The sequence below is a fragment of the Tasmannia lanceolata genome, unplaced genomic scaffold, assembly GCF_043159265.1.
Source record: "Tasmannia lanceolata isolate RefF3 unplaced genomic scaffold, GAP_Taslan_0.1 ptg000002l, whole genome shotgun sequence".
In the NCBI taxonomy this organism is placed as follows: domain Eukaryota; kingdom Viridiplantae; phylum Streptophyta; class Magnoliopsida; order Canellales; family Winteraceae; genus Tasmannia; species Tasmannia lanceolata.
Genome location: NW_027518679.1, coordinates 29,307,187 through 29,329,153, shown reverse-complemented (window position 1 = coordinate 29,329,153; position 21,967 = coordinate 29,307,187). Strand labels below are relative to the sequence as shown.

Genomic DNA, 21,967 nt, shown 5'->3' with positions numbered 1-21,967 from the left:
GTCGCCACTTTGGGTGGGACTACTATTCTTCGTAGGGCTGGGATGTCCTATGGATGAGACACCTTGCAGTCTAGTTCGGCCTCTGCAGGGATCTGCATGAGGCAATTGGTGCAGGAATACTTTTGATCAGTGGGTTGAGTACAGACAAAGTCAGGATTTTCATGAGTAAAAAATTGGCCTGGTTTCCATGAAGCCTTCCCCCTGATTAAGTGGATGGGCTGGTTTCTATTGCCTTGGGAGGGAAGTTTAAAGATTTTAGTGATTGTTTTTTTTTTTGGAGACTCTGCTTGAGTAACCCACTAAGGGTAATGATGATTACAGCCTTAATTGCAGTGGGGATAACATGGTTCTAAATAATAATTTTTTTTGGAAACCATCACTCCGGTGCTTTACTACTGCCTCATAATAGCGGGAACTCTTCAAAATGTGGTTAACTGTCCCTTCCTTTTACCTAGTTCAAGGTGTTTCTTGAAAGATCATTCAAAGCGGTCCATTCTCTTTCCTTCGCTGGATTTGGTTCTTGGTCTATTATGGAAGCTCATCATGAATCGGCCTCCTCTATGTTTCCCCCCTCGGGTGGACCTATTTGAGATGGAGACGGCCTTTAAGGTCTCTGAGAAACCTGGCCTATTTGGAGGAACATGCATCCAGATTTTCGCCCACCCAAAAGGAAGTCGAAAGGGATTCTTCAAAGAGGGTTTGGAAGTCCTTTAAGGAGGATGCGAGCAGATCACCAGAAAAACTTTTTAGGCTCTCCGGTTTTCGGAGTATTAAGAAATCTCATTCCCCGCTGCATAAACATCCTCTATTCATCAATCTCTTTAAGTAAATTAAGGCGCCTTCGCTGGGAGGAGCAAAGGATGGCTACGATTCAAAATCTAGAGGCTATGATCTCCAGAAAGAGAGCATTAGAGGATAAGACCCCTTCTGATGAGGAGATTCCGCTATTGTTTCTCGATGAAGAGGTATATGCCTCTAAGATCGTGAATCTTTTTCTGGAGCTAAATAAATCTTCTATTTAGCCTCGCATTTTTTAGCCGCAGAATGATGGTTTAGTTTTTGGAAAAAGGCGGCTGGAGCAGGAAAATTCGGCCTTTGGATTGGTAGGACTTACTTTTGTTGTTGTTAAAGATTGTTGACTCCATATTTGTGTGGGAGCTTTAGATTGAAGTTGGCATATGTACAGATTATTGACAAGGGAAGATGGATTGGTAAGACACCGATCAATAAAATACAAGACCATGAATTTATACTCTCCCTATTGGTTGTTGTTTAGTTGAATTTTGGTTGGGTAGAAGTGAAAGTTGGGAAGACAGACATCGTCACTGTATAGATTTCAGGAGGCTGCTTAGTTTATCTTGGACTGGTGGCGGCCTGTCAGTCCAATCCACCTTAATATTTTGTAATGCAGGATGGGAGTACTGGTCCCGACTGCTATCTTAATATTAATGAAATTTGTCAATTTTTTTTAAAAAAGGTGGTGGTGTCTGTGAGGAAATTTTATGAATTTAAGATACAAGAATGTGTGGGTGAGGGGAAGGTTCTTATTTGTAATGGGAAGCTATTTGAACAGTTTGTGGACAATGTTTATTTAGTAGAGTGAAGTTGTTTGAACAATTTGTTTATTTTGTAATCGAGGAGTTGACGCCTTTTATGTTAGGGACAATCATTCAACGTTGCTTACAAAACTATAGCGAGGGTTGGAGGATTTAGTTTGTGTTGGTGATCATGATGCATCTACTATTGGTTGGCGATATGTTGTATTGCAGTCGTGGTGGGCAAGGTTTTAAATTAAAGTTCCGGTTGGAAATTTCTGTGGAAATCATGCAAAAACACGAAAACATAGAAACTTTGCAAATGATAGAATTTAAAGATGGAACTTCAGGAAATGCTAGAATAAACGCAAATACACACTTATAAACCATCACATAAGCAAGACAATCACATATAATGGTTTAACAACATCAAACACCTAATGACATGCACTATCACGTATGTTCGATAATTCAGCATATACCAAATTTCGCATGTAATTTATATAAATATTAATCCATATAATAGGAAATGGTTTTTGAGCTCAAGCTCAAATAGCTTATCTGAGCTAGAGCTCAGAAATAGCGTGGGTGCCTATGTTGTTTTGGTTATGTTAGATATTGATTTTATAGGACCTAACATAGATAGGGTGTCCCTAAGAAATCATCTCCATAGGATCATTCTAAGCGTTGATTTGTGAAGGTTTAAAATTGACAGCTAGAAATTGGGTCCGTTTTGGGCGTCTACAGATCGAATGGTTAGGATAATCGTATGGAGATGGTTTCTTAGGAACACCCTATCTATGTCAGGATCTATGGAATGAATGGGTAGGATGAGTGAAACAACATGGGAGATGGCGTATTTATAGTGGCTTAGCTCAGATAGCTATTTGAGCTTGAGCTCAGAAACCACGCCCCCTCCATATCATACATATAGTATATCACTATCACACTTACAATTTTGGTTTCAGTATGCATTTCAGTTTCAGTTACAACTACAATTTTCGCTTTGCAAAGGGCGAGCCTTGGCGCAACGGTAAGCTTGCTCCATTGTGACCCCTGGTGGTCACGGGTTCGAGTCACGGAAACAGCCTCTTTGCAAAGCAGGGGTAAGGCTGCGTACATCTAGCCCTACCCAGACCCCGCAATGGCAGGAGTGCACTAGGCCGCTCAATGCATTTCAGTTTCAGTGTGATTGAAAATGGAAGCATTTCGACCGTTTTGTCTCGGTTTCAGTGGAAATTTAAAACCATGTTGGTGGGTCACATGACTCACATTATGGGTGTAGAATTATTAAGATGCACTTGCTATTAGAAATTGGCACGGATCTCTTACTACTTTTATTACTTTTACATGTAATGCTAATTCGAGTGAGATCAAGTCTACTTTGGCCGAGTTTAGCGCTTAGATTGTGGTGGCCTAATATTGTTGTGTGTACTTTCAATATAAAGAAGAGATTATTGTTGGAGGATTTGGACAGAAAAGAATATTTGGACGTGTGGTTAGGGTGAATTAGTTCGGTTTGTTAAGTTAGCTTGATTAATATTGACATTTTTGGTGGTTGTCCATAGACATGAAGCTCTGTGTGTGTGTGTGTGTGTGTGTGTGTTAGAATATTTAGAGATCCTTCCCAGTTGGACGATTTCTGAAAAACCACCTGTCACCTGCTAAGCAAAATATAATTGAAACCCCACCTCAGTTTTGAAGTTAGAAAAGCATACATATAGATTGGGTTAATCATGTTGATCCTTGAAGCTTCGACAATGATCCTCCAACATGTGCCATTGTTTAGAACCCCCTTAAAATGTAACCCCTGCAACTGTAATTTTCATTCAGATTGTAACAATGAACACAGATATCATACACCATGCATAAGGATGCAGTTATAAGAGGCATGGTTTACAGGAACAGATGTAGAAACAAGGAAGGTAATAGCCAAAATTTAACATATTTCCACAAGATATGACCAAATATTATTTGATTACGAATAAATGTTACGATAATACATGGAGGAATCTGAAGAAACTATCTTAAGCATGTTCACAATTCATACAATAAGAGGCCGTTTACTCATGCTAGCATCAAACAGCCGTTCCTGCCACATTATCATCTGTCAATAACCATGCACCTGCCTGAAACCAAGACCCAGTTACCCCACGCTTTTTATCTTCAGACAAAAAAAAAGAGAAGGAAAGAAATGTATCAATGCAGAAAGTAACAGAAAAAGGAGAAACATACTTTTACATGCAATGCTATTATTAAAAAAGGTGGGCACCCACATTAATCAAACTCTCCTAAAAAGTAAAAAGCCCATTGGTGGTTTGGCCAATTCACATGTATGTAATCCACGGCAAGAGATACCATGTTGAAACAAAGATTTTCATGGGGTTTTAATCAGCGGGCACAAGCGGTTTATCTAGTCTTTTCATTATCACTCAATGAATGGGAGCAGCCCATGCACTTTAGAAATTGGCATTACGCACCGTGGGGAGTACCCCGAGTAACTCCATCTAAAAAGGATCTGATTAAGGGAAATTATTATCAAATACATTTAGAAATATAATACCCCATAAATGGTGGCTAACATTGCAGCCCCTTGTAGGATTTGTTAGTTAATACCCCATATATGGTGTTTGTTAGATAATACCTACTGTGTGCCCGGTGAACCACAATATTGATTACCGGGTTTTATTGCCCCTACTCTTGAACCATGATGTGACTTTGGTTAAAGTGTATTAGCAAGATTAAATGGGGAATTTTGATTTAGGAAACCAACTAAAGCAGACATTTACCTGCAAGATCTCTAAGCCTTCCAGATGGTGCCTGCAAGATCTCTCTGTCTGCCAGATGGTGTTGTAGCATAAACCCCAATCAAAAGTACTAGTCTCAAGGTTTTTAGTGAGTTTTGATATAATGATAACAAAGAGCCCTGCCATCAGAACAGACATGCAAGAATGGTTATGAGTAACACATAAAATAAAAGCTAAGGAGGCAACGCCGCAACGAATTGTTGTAGACAATTTAGCAGACCTTTTAGAGGAGGATAATAACTTGAGCGCTCAAAAGTCAGATCTCCTATTAACGAAGTATGTTTGAAATACCACAATTTCTTTATGTTTTTTTAAAATGTACTTTTCGCTAACCAAAGAACAGAGCTTGAAAGTCTGTCCACCATATAAACAACCTAAACACAAAAATAAACAAATTTAGCATCGTGAAAAGAAAGATCAAAACAGTTTCTGAATATTACAAATTTATACAGAATACACGTAAAGGCTGCCTTGAAGATACAAGTGAAATGAACAATACGTACCCAATGCCTACCCACTTCAGTTGCCTCGGGAACCGCCCTCGGGAACCGCCCCATGTTCAAATAGGAAATATTCAGCACTGTGAATCAAACTGAGGTTCCCATCATATGATTTCATAACTATGTGTTGATAACTCTTATCTTGTATTTCCATTTTTCTATTGTATGAAAACTTCTCAAAAAAAGCCACAATAATGGCAGCCACAGAAGTAAACCAGTCTTCATCAAATCTGTTACCAAATTGCTTTTTTTATTTTTACCTTATTCGGCTCCTATCCTAATAGAGCAATATGAGATCCATTTGTCATATGGTCTCCCACCTTTTAGCAGAGGCAAGCCTTGACTGTACACTTCCCATGTTATTTGGAGTTAGGGAATGCAATTATTTTTGCTGAAGAAGCACTTGAAGGCTCATAAAGAATACTGTGCATAGACTGCAAGCCAATGTCTTTTGTACACATCGTACAGAATGGAACTGAACCTGAGCCTAAGCCTGAGCCTCAGCTTGTGCCCGTCATAACCCATCTATTTTGAAAGAAGAATTATGTAATCAAGGCATGGTGAGACCCAGCTCAACATCTTTTTCCTCATGGCCTTCTCAACAGAGGAAACAGAGCAGATAAACATGAGTCTATTCACAGGGATTACATTATCTCCTCACTGGGAATCTAACAACTGATAGCCTCCATTGCAAGCCTTACAAGGCGTAGTAGTCCCTCCACATCATGGAAATTGAAATCAATGACTCTTTTCACAAAGGAGATGCCCTCATGCCCATAGTGTGCCTCTACCAAGCTTACATTAGCAGCTGCAAATGCATTATGTGATTTTCTCAATGCTTCCATTGCAGAATTTATAGCGTGTGTCTGCATACAAGCACATTTCATGCACAATTAGAGCAAGTAACACACCTAGGAGGGGTGCTTGGAAGTTACAAATAAGCATAAAAAGTTGTTGCTTCTATATACAAAACCAAAATGTGCATGGCGGAATGCTAAATATAGCCCATTTCTCAAATTTTGCTGTGGCTAAAATTTTCAAATAGAAACTCAAACACTTAAATGATTCTGCGCAGTTAAAGAAAATCTTGTTTGACTTAGACAAGTCATAATAGACTTCTAAGTTGACTATCACAGCCACTAGGCAAGTATGTCCTAGTCTAACTTTCTAAACATAGGTTTCACCAAGAAAAAAAGAGGATAGTTTTTAATGTTTCATGAATCAGGGTAATTTTAAGAGGTGGAAATTTTGGAAGTTTCAGAGAAACATCTCCCAAACCGACAAGCATTCAATGGCCAATGAGCACTAGCTATTCATAGATGAGAGGTAAACCCAACTATGTATTGCCAAAAATATGCTGTTCACATTAGATAGCAATCTCAACCTCCATATCTTCGGATATTGAGAACCTATTTGTTGTTTGATTATCCATTTCAAAAAAAAAAAGTTGTGTGATTAAAGATAAATTTCACCATTCTGAGAGCATGCACACATGCTTTGTTGAGTAGTTTATTCAGGTTGTATTCAGATATAATCGAAAAGTTGTGATATCTATATATAATGCGTGAATAAAGTAAAACATAAACATTTGATATACGACAAGCGATTGTACAAATTTGCTATGAGGAATTCTAAACTCACAGGAGCCCTTGGAGAAACCGGACACAAGGGCTTCTCCATTGGATCCACGTCATCCCTAGTGCATTTATAATGGCACTAATAACGTAAAAGCAGGTGACATGGATCCAATGGAGAAGCCCTTGCGTCTTGTTTCTCAAGGGCTCCTGTGAGCAAAGTTTTAAATTTCGACTGAAATTTCAGGTTTCAGTCGAGACCGAAAGCGAAATATGGTATACCCAAAACGGTATAAAATTTCAACTGAAATTTTGTTTCCCCCGAAATTTCGGTCGAAATTTAAGGAATTTCATCCAAAAAATGGATTTTCCCCGTTATTTAATAATATCCCAAAATTTCAGCTGAAATTTTCTATGAAATAAAATAATATTTTATTTGATTTCGTAGATTTCACCTGAAATTTCGAAATTTCGGTTTTGGTGAGGACCGAAACACTTTCCGAAACCGAAATTTGAAACGTTGCACGTGAGTTTAGCATTCCTCATTTGTTATATGACGGAAGCTTCTTTCTCGTCAGGTTTTTACGAAAGTTCAGAAGCAGATACTATTTTGTTAAACTTACAAAATCGAGCAGCCGCACAAAGTTGGGACGATTGCGAGCAACAACAATATGGCTGCCAGTAACTTGAGGAGAATTAACACACTTGGCCAAAGCAACTTTATCCAACGCTGCCTGATTGTTTAAGTTATCAATGTCTGAAGAAGATGAGGATGGCGACTCACCTAAAAAAATAATAGGAATAGGTCAAGTCCATGGTAAAACACACCATACAGTTTATTACAGCGAGTAAAACGGGATCCATTACTACCATTAGCAATAACTGATTTTGCAAGCACAGCTGGTATTAGTAAGCAACAGAACAGTAAAGCAAAAATAGTAAATGAAAAAATCAGTGCATCAAAGGTATCACAAAAATGCTAATTGCAGCCAAAGCAACCAATTTGATATTGTTTAAGATTGTCATTTGAACAGATAGGGTATGTCCAGCAGTAGGTTATCATTCTTCCATTATCTGGTCGAAACATATATTTCTAGCTTACATTTCCTATCCAAATATTTTAAGCTTCTCCATTACTGCAAAAAAGGGATTCACAAATCCTGTTTTTCCAATGTTGTTGCACCAGAAGTAGGAGCACACATTTCTTCATGAATATAAACTAATTGCATATTTAAATAAAAAACATTTGCTCCGAGAGTCTTAATAATATGATGCAAAAAATAATACGAATGCTCTAACAAAATGAAGGAATAACTGAAAAGTAAAAGCAGTAAAGTGACAGGTTAAGCCGAGAGATGCAGTATGGCACAGTTTGTCTCAAAATTCACTCCCAATGATCATATTAGCTTTATCTAGAAGCCCGAACAAGCAATGGTAGTTCAAATTTCTACTTGATCAGTTGATCTTTTGCACACCTTAGTTTCCAGTAATGAGAATGGAACCTTGCAAGTATTTGAGAACTTATCAAAACTGTCTATGAAAAGATTTATGGATATTCACTTTAAAAAATTAATAAAGGAGCATCTTAATGATTCTTAGAACTGTTACCATTATTTCGTATGGCATATTCATCAACCAAAAGATACTCGTTTGAGCTTTTAATTAACCATGGGTCTCTCAACAACTTTGTGAAGAAAACAGAGCCTCACAAGGGCAAAGACAACTAACCTAAACCACTTGATTCCAAATAGCCAAAACCATTATTAGAGGTGTGCTAGGAAAATACAAACGGGTTTACATTAAACCATGGCCTAATAGACACGTACGCCATGAGCCCAGGAGGGGAAAAACTACTTCCAGCGGCCGGATAACACCAACGTAGAGTGAAGTCTTGCCTCCCGGCCATTACGGTTCCAGATGAGAGTCCAGCCGGCGGAAGGATGTCTGCCGAGTGCTAGAACAATCAATCAAAACCTTACTGGCCGGGCAGCAAGAATCTGGTCGACATTGGAGCTGTTCATCTGCTGAAGATGGCTATGTTGAGTGGTATTGTTTTGAAAGTTAACCAATGAGATTCAGATATTTTGGTCATTTTTCACTACCGCCTTCTTTTTGGAATCGCACTAGTGTTTTCATATCATTTTTCTGATTATTATTTTTTAAATGGCATTCTTCTTATTATGTTTACTATCATTAATATGCATGGAATTGATCACAAGTTCTTTAGGTCCAACAGAAAATTTTTCCAATAGTAATCATAGTTGGAATGAACTCATCTATCAAGAAAGTGGTATGAACCGATGTTACCAAAAATGCCCCCGAAAGGCGGGAAGCGTGTTTCACAGCACATATCCCCAATATTTGCTTTGTCTCAGTTATAGAATTACATGGAAACAGGGAAACAAAATTACAAGCAAGGAGGAAATACAAGGAACAGGGTATTTACATGCAAAGTCCATTTACTTAAGATTTACATGTAAATAGGGAAATATCCCCATTTGGATTTATTAAAAAATAATCAAAACCCAAATCTAAAAGGATAAAAAGTTAAATTTCCAGTTCAAGTACAAAATCCGACATTTTCGGTTTCGGGCCGAGTCAAAATCTTAACTTCCAAACGATGGGGTATTTTGCTAATTCCAAAAATTCATAAGAAAGAATATCAAGAGAACAAGCAACGGAAAAAGCAAGCGTCTGATCAGATCAATCATGAGATAGTGGTTCAGCCAAACATCTTTTTCCTAAGCTAGGACGGAGCCGGCGAGTAACGATAGGGTTGGTGTGGCTCTTAACGGGGTCCAGTGGCAAGATCAATGTCTTTTATTGGCGTGTCTGTCCCTGGAACAATATCTCCTCTTTTCTGTCTATCTTTTCCACATAAAGACCTCTTTATGTCTTCTCGGGGAGTAGATTTGCCAACTCTATTGCTCTTATACCGGTCTGAATTCTTCTTCATCTTGCTCTTCACTTTTAGTTTGTCGATTCTTTTTTTATGAATTCATAAAAATTCATAAATTCTATCATGTCTAAACATTATTAAATCCCAAATGTTCGGAAACAAAATCTCATAATTTGGTCTCTAAAAAAAATTTCATCTAGTAAGGCACCGGTTAACATAGGCATTTCAGGTGACAATGATTTTCTTTTAAGTACATGTTGCATGTAATTTATGATGTGTGGATTCAAATTGCTTGTGTTGGTTGGAAACTGGAATTTTGTTTGTGTTGGTTGGAAACTGGAATTTTCTTCTTTTTTAACTTCTGTTATTTTTTCAATTATTTCACGCTTCCCTTCATACTTCCCCGACCCTTCATGCTTCCCGCCCTCCCAAGAGCCTTCGCTTCCTGCACTAGCAACAATGGTATGAACAATGGTGGGTTTGAGCCTCTAGCTCAATGGTCAAGCCTTTGTTCTTTGACCTAGAGGTCAGGGGTACAATCTCAGCTTACATATTAAAAAAAACTAGCAACAATGTATCAATGCAATTTTAAGGGAGATTAATTTACAGTAAAATAGAAAAAAATGGGAACAGACATACTTCAAATTAATTAACAGATGTACTTCACATTAATCAGAGAATAGATAAATAAGTACCAATTGAAAAAGAAAAAAAGATAGAAATGAAATTGTTTTATGTAAGGAATTCCAAGAGGAATAAGAAAAGCTGTATAAGCTTACAACAAAGGTAATAACGTCACAAAGCCTCAATGGCATGCACTTAATGGGTAGTCAGCGTCTCCGACGAAAGGTAGTCGTCGCAATTCGAAAAGCCTTCTTAAAAAAGCTACGTGATTTATTTAAAAACATGGCACTCATTCTAATTACCTGGTGGAACCACCTGTAGGGCTGCTTGAAGCTCGTGTCGATCTTTACTTGCACTAGAATTTTTCGAATAAATAACCCTCATATATGCCACTTCCATGCATTTGTATGCTAAAGCCGCAGCAGCCATTTCTTTGGATCTCTCAAACTGATGGGCACAATGTCTGTTTTTTTTTTTTTGTAAAAAATAACATAATGTTAGCTTCATACAAAGCACAGGATAATGACATTGGATTTTGTGCTAAACAAACACTTTCACTCAGCTCCAGTTCATTTCTTCATTCTTGAGATCAGAACAGGCCATATAAGCATGGTTTTAAATTTCGGCCGAAATCTGATGGACAGAGACCGAAATTTATACCGAAATTTAAAGAATCCGAAATTTTAAGATTTACATTGAAATTTCCACCAAAACAGAAACTTCGGCAGCTGAGGCTGAAACCGAAACCGAAATTCCAAACCTTGCATATAAGCTCAACGAATTTTTCAAGAACAAAAAACCAGATGAACTAACCAAGTATAACAGAGAAGTAATAAGCAATAATCAAACATAATAAGAGTGGCCTGACTGAATTTCTGAAACATGAATGGAGACTAAATTCAAAACCCAAACAAATTGAAGCATAATATTTTATTTTATTTATTTATTTATTTTATTTTTAATTTTTTATTAAGATGTTTAGAACCATAAAATAACATAAAACATTTTAAAAAAATGGCGGGCTTAAAAAAATACAGAGTACAAACAAGAAAATGCAGAAACTGTTAAAAATTTACATTGCCCATCAGCTCTTCATCTCATTCCAAATGACTTGAATGGAATCTTTGTAGCAATTTTTGTAGGCAGCAAAGTGCACACATTTAGACACAAAATTCGCCTATCAATGATTATGTGTGAATCCTCTTTTAGTTATAGCCTTTGGGCTACAGATACAATTTCTTTAAATTCAAACTGCAACCTCCAAGGAAAGCCAAGCCCATTGTTGTCAGGGAATTTCTACACCAGGGAAATCACATTCAACATTCAAGTTGCCTCTACGGCTTGTAAGCTGCCATATGACCCAATCAATGGCCATTTACCTTAGCATAATAAACCCATAATAGATAAAACCAAAGAAGAAGCAAAACAGTAAAAACTATCTCCCGTCAGCATTCTAGTGACTGCTGGCAGATTCGAGAGAAGCCCCCTCTCTCACATTTAGGAAACCTAATCCCTTCTAACCATAAGGCCTCAATCCCAAAAAAGAAGCCCCTAATCTTATCCAGACATGTCCAGATAGCAACAGAATGGAAGATCAGAAAGTAAACAATTCAAAACTTTGATGAACCCATGCACTTTTGACGAAAAAAAAGGTTGATGCCAAATCCTTTCCTCTTTGATAACTTAAAAAAGGTTGATGTCAAATCCTTTCTTCTTTGATAACTGGCAGATTCGAGAGAAGCCTCCTCTCTCACATTTAAGAAACCTAATCCCTTCTAACCATAAGGCCTCAATCCCCAAAAAGAAGCCCCTAATCTTATCCAGACATGCCCAGATAGCAACAGAATGGAAGATCAGAAAGTAAACAATTCAAAACGTCGATGAACCCATGCACTTTTCAAGAAAAAAAAGGTTGATGTCAAATCCTTTCCTCTTTGATAACTTAAAAAGGTTGATGTCAAATCCTTTCTTCTTTGATAACTTTTTTTATAACCAGGAATTTATCTAGGCACCTGCGCCAGCACCTAAAATTTTATTATACGATAAGAGTACAAAGAGGGAGGGGGGGAGAGGAACAATTACGACACCACCCAATCCACTTCAACCACTTATCTCAAATCCCATATACCAGAAAACTCAAACCAGAGAGAATTTCTTCAACCTTGTTGCAAGCTTCTTTGAGATCATGCTTCAGAAAAATGTTTCAAACCAGCTGAGGCACCAGTATCAGTTTCTGTTTTAAATTGGTAATAAGGATTTTTCGGGGAGGAAAAGCAATTAGAAAAGGCACAGTGATTTCCCAATTGCCAATACTGGAACATCCTCTGTACCTAGATACCACCCATCCCATTGGCTTCTCTCAAGATATGCAGAAAGAAAGCATCAATTCATCTACTCAAATCTAGGAAGTAATTAATCTATAATGTGGGAAATTCTTCAAAGGCAGTACACTTCGTAGCGCAAGGCAATCCTAAGGCACTAGAAGAATCAATCCCCCAACGGGACATAACAAAATCATCTATAATGCCCAAATACAAGCCAGATTGGGAAGGAAAATGAGAAAATTTACTATACTTCTAATTCTAGAAGCCAAAGCTTTGGAAACAATTTTATACACTTTAAGATACTGAAGGGGTACTCATCTACATTTGCTACATTCCCATCCCAACCTTTACGACTAAAATGATCACAGAAGTAACGGAAACTTGGTCGTAAGAAAAAATCCATCCAACGGCCTTCAGTTCATCCACCAGTGTTTCCAAAATTCCTTAATAGAGAGCCATTGAGAAATCACCCAAACCAAGAACCTTACACAAAGGCTTTTAGGTGCTCTTGTTTCTCGACTGTTCTGAAAATAATAGCTTCCCCCTCCCACTCAATGGAACTAAAGACCAAAAATCAACAGGTGTTGAATTTTTTCAGTAAAACAAAATGTCATTCCGACCCTTCCAGGTTTGCGATAGAATGTCAAAACTCCAGTTACCATATTTTTAGCAGCTGATGTTTGGAAAGTAAGGTTGTGTAGGTTTTTGCTGCCAACCTAGTATTGCTTCACCACAAGAGTTTGAGATACCTAACTTCAGAAGAAAATGACAGGAGATTTAAACATTGGACATGACTTGATCAGCAACCCAAAGTGTATTGAACTGTCCCTAGAAATCCAAAATATGGAGGCTCAAAGATGGCTCCCTGTACATACTAGTTGACGCATGAAAAAAAAATATTAAAGATGTTATTCAAGGGATTTCTAAGACATTATAGATATTAAGCAACAAAAAAGGTCCGTACACTCAGACAAGAAAAAAAGGATAAGTAATAAGCAAAGAAGCCATGAAAGAAAGATTGACTTCCAAAGCACAATGCAATATCATACAATTAGAGAGCAAGCAACTACATCATTATTATTTCGAACCTGAGACACAATAATTCAATTAGACAAAGCACTCCATTGAACAACTAATATATCAAAATTATCGAGCAATACAAGTGAGAATTTCTGCAATCATAAGAATGCAAATTTCTTTCGTTTTTTTTTCGAGAACATGAATAAGAGTGCAAATATTACATATTCCAGTAACTCAACAATTTGACGGAACTTACTCGCAAAGCTTTGCAGTGTCAGTATAAACTTGCATCGACTGAGTCATTTCCCCATGCTTGGCACTTTCAACATTGCAAAGTTCTAAAAGTGAAGCCCCGTGAAGAAACTTCAAGGCCGCCTGAAAATATAGGACATTACCTTCAAGCTCTAGTCCTCCATTCTGCAAAATACAATCAAATTGTAAAACAGATGATCATGTGAGAACAAGCATAACGCTAAATCAAGCTTCAGAAGAAAAAAAAACAAATATAATGGAACACAGGACAACATATCAACCTTTAAACGATCGGCCGAGTGTTTAATATCCTTAGCTTCTTTCAAGGCATTCGCGGCAGCAACTTGACGAGAATCTTTTCTAACTGGACTCGGGGCATCGAGATCCTTGCCCACAATCCCATTAGCTGTGGGCTCTCTCAAATTACTATGATGTGTTCCATTCTGGTTATCAGGCTTTCTTAATTGTTTTGAGACATCACCATTGGAAGCACCAACATGCATTATATCTGACCTGCTCCCCTTAAGCTGTACAGGAATTTCTTGGGGACAACTACTTTGTGTTTCATGTTTATCTGGGGATGGTAACAATTTTCCTTTCCCCGACACCATTTCTGTTCGATCAGTTCTATCTGTAAAAACCCGGTTTGACAACATCTCACCTTCACGAGGTGCCTCCTGAGGCAGGTTTTGCTGCTTATTTGGCAGGGAAGAAGCCAACACATCAGAACTTTCATGCATTCCAAACTTTTCAGTTGACCCATTTGTGATGAAGTCTTTCTTGCCTATGTAATTTTTCTCATCCTTCTCAGACTTTGTGCTGCACTTTTTCTGAAATGTGTAATTCCCATCCTTCAAATCTTCATTATAAGATGAATGGCCGTCCTGCTCACTAAAAGAATTGGAAAGCTTAATCTTGCCTTTGTCAAAATCAGATTTCCCACTTCGGTGTTTATCTCTGGATCGTGAAGAGGAACCTTTCCCCGACTTCTGCTGATAAGGCCCATTAACACGGTAGTGACTGTTCAACTTTTCCTTGTTATCACTGACACCATTCACCACATTGTTAATTTCAAATTCAGAAGGAGAGGGATCACCTTGTATACCAACATATGCCTTTGAAAGCACTCCATCTTTGTGTTTGCTGCCAGAGATTTGACTAGCACCCCTATCATTACAATCATATGGGTCCCTCATAGAATCAAATGTCAAAGTTTCTGCAGCCTTGCGACTCTCAGTGGTTTGCTTTTCTGTATTGGAAATCCTCAAAGGAGATGAAGAAACGGACTCTACCGGAGAGCCTTTCACTTCCTGAAAGTTGGCTTTACTTTTACGGGAGCTTGAAACCTTCGAAGAACTGGATGTAGCTGCCATAGAAGGCCGTGCATAACCCAAATCCCTTTTTAACAAATCCACACCATCTGGGGTACATTGAGACACGGAATTTCCTCGATACTGCCCCACTTGGTGCTGCTTCTCATTACCACGTCTGCTTTCCTTTTCTGTTCCATCGGCTAGGGAGTCTCTACTGCCAGATAATAGGATTTTGGTTACCCTACCCTTTCCATCTGTTCTACCTTCCGCCTTACTTGAACTGGAATCCTTTCCCTCGGATGTTGACACTCTTACCTTTTTTTCCTTCCTAAGCCCGCTTTCGCTGATTTCCTCTTTCACAGAAACCCCATTTTCAGGGAGGTGTTCACTATTCGGAAGGGTTTCCAAGTAACCCTGACTCTCCTGCCACTCCTTCACTTTCCTCTTCTTTGCAGCAAATTGAATTTTATCAGATTTCACCATATCAGTGGCCCCAAATTGAGTATTGTATTCACCATTCAAAGAAACTTGAACTTGGGCTTTTAGATTATTCCTTGAAACTAGTAAATTGTCCCTTGTCTCGCCCTTTGAGTCCTTGGAAGAAGAGTAGTCATTATGTTTCTGTGGGTTATTTCCAGTTAACTTTGTCGGGAAACCATTACTCAAGTTGGGAATAGCATTTCCTGTTACATCATGGTCAGAATGCAAATCTTCAACAGTATAATGTGAGCCTTCTGTCTTGATTTTCTTTGAAGTTCTAAAGCCATCTTTATCAGCCTCTCTCTTGCTCTTAGTTTTAGAACGTTTGCCACTTTGTTCAATATAATCACCTGCAGTTATAATATAATAAGACATAATACTTTCTTCCATACAAGACAGTATCAGACTGAAGAAGAAAAACAAATTTTCTGATGAATGTTAGATATTAAAAATAAATAAAGGCAAAAATGACAAACAATACCTCCATGTGAATGGCGGTCCGCAAGTTTGTGCTTTTCTTTCTGTTTATGTTTGTGAAAATCATTCGACTTACTTGTATGCTGGAAAGCGACTTTGTTTGTTGGGTTTGATTCCAACGGGTAGTGGTTTACATCATTTAAACTTCTGCTCTTGATGGAGCCTAGTTGGCTATTTTTTGAAGAGTTAGGAAGGTGAGTCAGACTCACATGAATAAGTGCATTTGATATATCCTTGGATCCATGTTTTTTCTTTCCGCCATTGGATCCATGTTTTTTCTTTCCACCACTAAGCATGGAATGAGAACTTAGTTCATGATTATGGTCAAGATGTCGTAAATCAGTCAAAGCTATGCCTGATGTAGCTCCATCATGCTGACTATGCAGACTATTTTGACCATCAGAGACAGGGACAGGGATTTGGTACAATGCATTTAGAGCTTTTGTCGTCTCCTCTTCACTGATAGTACACTTGTTCATACCAGGCCTAGATACCAGTTGCAGATAGAGAAGCGATTAGAAATATAACAATAACATAAAAACATTCTGATTAAAATACTATTATTAAGCTTGAGTTTCAACAAAATAATCTTATATGCAACAGGTAGCTTAGGCCCTGTTTGTTTTAGATTATTACCATTACAACCGATTGGTGGACTCCCCAACCGATTATTGGACCTAAAATTGCACTAAATTTGAGTCCAATAATCGGTTCGGGACTCCACAATCGATTGTCATAATCTAAAGCAAACAGGCCCTTAATTGTGTAAGCTTACTTGATTGTGTATCATTCAAAAAGAAGGCTTAATTGTTTATTGTGATTCTTAGCGCTGTACATTATATATGTTCTGTCAGAAGTCAAAAACATGAAAACTACCCTTGAATTCCTTTCAGATTCATCTAGCTAGAATAAACAGTTTCAGAGGAACTTACAGCCAGTTAAGCATGCTACATAGCCATTTCTTTGGGAGGTGGTCAGGATTTGTTCCGAATGGTAAGAGACGCCACTTCTGACACCTGTCACAGCAGACCCAATTTTCTTCTATAACAACAGACGCTACTGGTGCAGTAACTGCTTCCAGAGTTGGTCCATTTCCTGTGAAAGGAATAACAGACGGTGCCTTACCATATTCCTCAGATGTTGACGGATATTCAACCTTCTTACTACCCAACCTCTCCTTCGATTTTCCATCATGGGTTTCCTTCTCAACATCAAGTTTTGAGTCCCTCGGCTTATCCTTAAAATGTGTTTCCACTGAATCTGTTCTGCTCTCCACCTGTTCAGCTTTCATGTCCCCCAAAGAATCTGTATTGCATTCCCTGCTGACAGGCTTACCCAATTCCTTCTGATATTTCATAGAATCACTCATATTTTCAGGAAATTGATCCCTCCGTTTCAAGGTATTCTTCTTATCTTTTGATGCCACAGAAGAATTAGCCCCCAAGCTTTCCTTTGGAAACTCCATAGCTGATGTACCATTACTTTGGCTCCCCTTCAGTTTCTTTTTGCTTCCATGAAGCTTTTCTAGCGGCATATTTACCCCATCTTGATCATATGACATGGATTTTTGAGTAGCTTTTTGTCTGAGGGGCTCTACAGATCCACTGCTATGATCTTTCCTTGCCTTAACTCCATCAGGGCCAACTTTAGACGTATCATAATTTTTTTCACCTCTGCCATCTTTCGTTGGATCGAATGAAAACTCCTTGTGACTACTTTCTCTTTTCTCATCCCAAACCTTCTCTGCTGAAATTGTCTTTGAATTCAGCTTCCCTTTCAAAGTCACAGTCTCATTCCCCACATTGTCAATCCTGATAGTGTCCTGGGTGGCAATTGACTCCAAGGGTTCCTCTTTCACTGTATCAGATGGCAAGACTCTGTCTTTAACCACACCCATAATGAATTGTCTAGAAAGATCAAATCCCCTACTAGCAACTTTTAATGTTTCATCACAGGTTTGTCTCTCCACCTTTTCATTAGTAACTTTAGGGAGTGAAGGCAGTTGAATCTCCAACGCATTACAAACAAGTTCTTTTCCTATCAGGGTCTCAACGTCTATTTCTTTCTTTAAAAGGGCAATCTTGTCATCTTCCACATCTGCATTATCTGCTAGCTTCACTTCCATAGACCTCCCATTTTTCTCACTGGATTTCATTTTCTTTTCTCCAAAAACTTGCATGTCCTTTACAGATGGAGGTTCATCTGTGTTAGCTGGAATTTCCAGAAGACCTTTGCGGACAGTCCAAGCTGTGATGTCTGCAGGAAAAGGTTTTTTCTTTTCTGTCAAGCCGAATAGACTGTCTAGAAGAGGCGAATGCAATCCACTGGGAACCGGAAAAGCTGTCATAATCTTCTTGTCACAAACCAAGAACCAAGAATCCATTAGCTCAATTCGGATAGAAATAGACATTGAGATATAAAGTAGGGGTGCAACTTGGGTCAGCCTCAACCCGAACCCGACAGGTTCAACCTCGGGTTAGGGTTGGGAAAAGCCAACCCAATTTAATTTTGGGTTGGGTTAGGGTTGAGGCCTTGGCAACCCGACCTGACCCGAAGCCGATCTCCGACCTCTAATTTTATCTTGATTTTCTTTGGGTTATGTTTTTTTCTTGTATCTTTCTGTATGGCACTAGGTGAACCCAAACTCAACCCGACCCGACTTGGAAAAAAGAGGTTAGGTTGGGTTAGGATTGAGAGACTTAGAGGTGGGTTGGGTTAGAGTTGACAAGTCTCAACCCGATCAAACCCGACCCCAGTTGCACCCCTAATATAAAGTATAGATAAAAAAGGCTTACCTGAAGTATAGTCATGGGAGATTCGTCGGGTGCATCTAGAACGTCGGGAGACAACCCGCCACTTCCGTCAGGGCTATCCTCCAGTGAAGATGGGGAATCATCAAGGCCCAGACCGCTGTAAATTGCAGCATTTTTTCTAGCAAAAACATTGTCTGGGCCCACTTTAATGCGAACCTTCAAAGTCTTCAGATCGGTTGCATTAACATATTTATCACCAGAATCATATTTGGGAGTAAAATGCAAAGCACCATGTGCAGTGGACATGCCCAAATCTCTTTTGGCTGACTTGTCCACAATTGGAACTTTTGAACCAGGTTGCAAACTATTAGAAGCTGGAAGAAACCTAGCAGAGTGGGATCCACCTGCTTGAGTAGCGTGGTTTGGACGTGCACCCTGCAAAGATATATCATCCATGGTGCTCAGCTAATCAAGAAAAATCCAGTATAATGTTGGTCATATTCCTTTTTCCAATACAAAAATAAAAAAGTAATTTGACAAATTTTAGAAATGATACCTCTAATAGCAGTTTGTTAGGAGATTTAGGTGCACTGTAAGACTGCACCTTCTGTGGAGTCCTCGGATGGGACAAGATAGAAGGAGAGCGCTGATAAGCAGGCAAAAAGGAACCATACCCACCAAACTTTGCCCCTGTTAAAGACAAATCCATACACCATCATCTTCAGGCCTTTGCCGTATATTTGTGAAGGTTTGTATGGCACAGAAGGTCAAACATACCCAAATTTTCTGCCGAAACTCCACCTTCGAAATCTTTCTGAAAATGCCCCAAGACGTCTTGAAGTTTTTCGTCCTAAAAGGAAACGAAAATAAAGCACTAGCAAACATCATGTAAAGATTACGAAATATATGGACCATAATTTTTGCTAGGAGGCATGTATAGAACAAGCGTAACAAAATGGGGAATCCCCTAAATCATATTGAACGAGCAAGAAGAACTAAGGTGAAGGTATCCCTGCATCTTTTACTAGTTTATGACTTTGGTGCGTGTTACTTAAAAAAAATTATGTTTCCAACTTGCAGTACTAATTGGAGAAACAAAATTTCACAATCCGCAATACAAAACAAATTTCATTTCCAACACAATGTTCGCATCAGAGTTCTACAAGACAGGCTTTGAAGAAATGCCAAAATGAAATGGATTTCTATGTAGGACACCACCAACATAGTAGCATGGTTTAATATTTCCCCAAAATTTCACCGAAACGACCGAGATGTTTCCATTTTCATCCCCACTAAAACGAAATCTTAATGAATTCCTGTCACGACATTATTTCTGTCGAAATTCCCGAAGTTTAACTGAAATTCCTGAAATTCGAGCGAAATGGTCGTAACGACAAAAAATAGAAAGATGTTCTGATTTGCATTTCATTTCATTAATATAGAAAATGATATTTGGTAAGCAACATCATTGAACCACATAGCAAAAGTAACCGTATCTTATGTATGGGATGTTAGATCGGCATGGGACCAACGCATGTCACTAGGCGTTCGATGTGATTAAGCCATTATAGATGCTTTCTTGCTATGTGATGGTTTCTAAGTATGTATTTGTGCTTATTCTAGCATTTCCCAAAGTTTTATTTTAAAATTTCATCATTTGCATGTGTTTCCATATGTTCCATGATTTACAAGATTTCCACCAAAACCGAAATGTTTCCGATTCTGTGCCGACCGAAACCGAAATTTAAAACCTTGAGTAACAGTACTGATACTCCTGTGCCTCTTACTAGAAACTCATTTCCTAGAGTTGGCCAGGTTCATTCTTACAAGGGAAAGTTGCATTCAATTATCTCAAAAATCTGAGTTACCACTCAAGTTATTCAGACACTTGATGAACTAAAAACACACATAGACATCAAAAACAAGACAGCCCTCCCATATAACCATTTCAATTTCAGCAAATACAGGTATTAACTATAGAATCCAAATATCCAATCATTTTCAAACCACTTTCGCCGGTTCAAGAATTGGTCAAACATAGCAATTTCATCTTTGATTCACATTGAACTAATACAATCAAAGGTCTCAATCCAAGACAACCAGGAGACTGACTGACAAAAGTTCCAGAACAAAAACTGAAACAGCCTAAACATAAATCAATGGAAAAGCATCAAAAACCAATTAAAACTCCTCAATCATGTAAATTATAAACAAAGCACTACCCAAAATCCAATTTTTCACTCAAATAAAAAAGACATTAAAAATGAAATGAATGAAAAATAGAATTCTAAAGCCTTACAAGGTAAGAGAGAGACACATCAGGGTCAATACTAGCATCCCCATCCTGATAATACGAAGCCTCGCCCTCTTCAAGCTCGGTCTCTTCCATCTCCTCTTCAACACCAAACCCTACCACCTTTCTCCCATCTCTACTCCCCCAAGACAGCATCAAAAACAAAACAAAAAATTAAAAAAAAAAACCCTCAATTTGCCTCCACAAAACCACCTTTCCTAAAACTGCGCATCACTCAAAACAAAAAAATCTCCTGAACCCAAAACAGAAATCCAAAACTCAGAAAAACCCATCAAGGAATTCCCCCAAAACAGCCGTGATCGGACACAAATCAAAACCCTCATAAAAACCACCAAACCCTAAAGCTTAAAGCCAAAAAATAAAAAAAATAAAAAATTACCCCTCAAAACGACATTCAAAACCAACAAAGCAGCGATTTTACAATCCCAAACCTAAGATCAACTCAACCCCTCTTCCTAACCTCGAATTGATTCGTAGAACAGAGAGTTTTTTATTTCTTTTTTTGCTTTTTTCCCCTTTTATCTCTCTTCTGTTTGGGGAAAACGATTTAAGTGTGCAAATAACAGACCGATCTAAGCAGAAGACAAAAGGGGAAAAGGGTTTGAACCAGGAAAATTTTCCCCCGATTTTCCTTTTTTTTTTTTTCTTTTTCCTCCTTTTTTTTTTCTCTACCTTTTGTTGATGGGTCTTGACGCCATGTCAGAAAGAGAACAAGGCGTAGGGTACCTGTGTGTCATATGGCAGAATCCAGTAGGTTAAAACCCTCCCCTTGTTGCACAAGTTAAAAACTTAAAACATGTTTGCATCCTTTTTTTGTCTTTAGTGTATTGATTTTTTTAATTTTTTTTAAACATTATTTTTTGATGTGTTGTTACTGATATTGATGGCCTTTTATTTTGCTCAATTCTATCATTATTCTAATAAAATTGCCTCATTTCTAGTAGGGGTTTAAATGGACCCCCCCCCCCCCCCCCCCCCAAGGGTCCAATGGATTCAAATGTTAAATCTGACCTCTGTCCATTTGATCTATATACTAAGGTCTGGATTATTTTGGATTCATTTATATCTATTCATGAGCTTATTTTTGTAACATTT

The 21,967-nt window shown here is 38.2% G+C and overlaps 1 protein-coding gene across 2 annotated transcripts; it reads right to left on the bottom strand.

The window, feature by feature from the left end:
* Positions 1-3,493: 3,493 nt before the first annotated feature.
* Positions 3,494-21,617, bottom strand: LOC143857299 (cysteine-tryptophan domain-containing zinc finger protein 3-like). Of its 2 annotated transcripts, none has more exons than XM_077367746.1 (14): positions 20,858-21,617; positions 19,336-19,408; positions 19,115-19,248; positions 18,601-18,993; positions 16,738-18,155; positions 15,810-16,291; positions 13,817-15,678; positions 13,540-13,700; positions 10,242-10,402; positions 7,040-7,200; positions 4,846-5,708; positions 4,563-4,716; positions 4,325-4,461; positions 3,494-3,699 (listed from the first exon to the last, which is right to left on the bottom strand). In XM_077367746.1, exons 1-11 carry the CDS (start codon positions 21,005-21,007, stop codon positions 5,511-5,513), a joined length of 5,193 nt encoding a protein of 1,730 aa, XP_077223861.1. In that variant the 5' UTR covers positions 21,008-21,617; the 3' UTR covers positions 3,494-3,699; positions 4,325-4,461; positions 4,563-4,716; positions 4,846-5,510. The 2 variants fall into 2 exon arrangements, with proteins under 2 accessions (XP_077223861.1, XP_077223925.1); XM_077367810.1 differs by having other exon boundaries at positions 3,494-3,664.
* Between the last annotated feature and the right edge of the window lie 350 nt (positions 21,618-21,967).

Bases quoted from the DNA above. Each gene is read 5' to 3' on its own strand.
- LOC143857299 (XM_077367746.1), bottom strand. From the start codon at position 21,007: ATGCTGTCTTGGGGGAGTAGAGATGGGAGAAAGGTGGTAGGGTTTGGT. The intron at 13,701-13,816 runs GTTGATATGTTG...TGTATTTTGCAG, and splicing joins ACTCGGCCGATCGTTTAAAG to AATGGAGGACTAGAGCTTGA. The intron at 10,403-13,539 runs GTAAGTTCCGTC...AAAAAAAAACAG, and splicing joins GACACTGCAAAGCTTTGCGA to ACATTGTGCCCATCAGTTTG.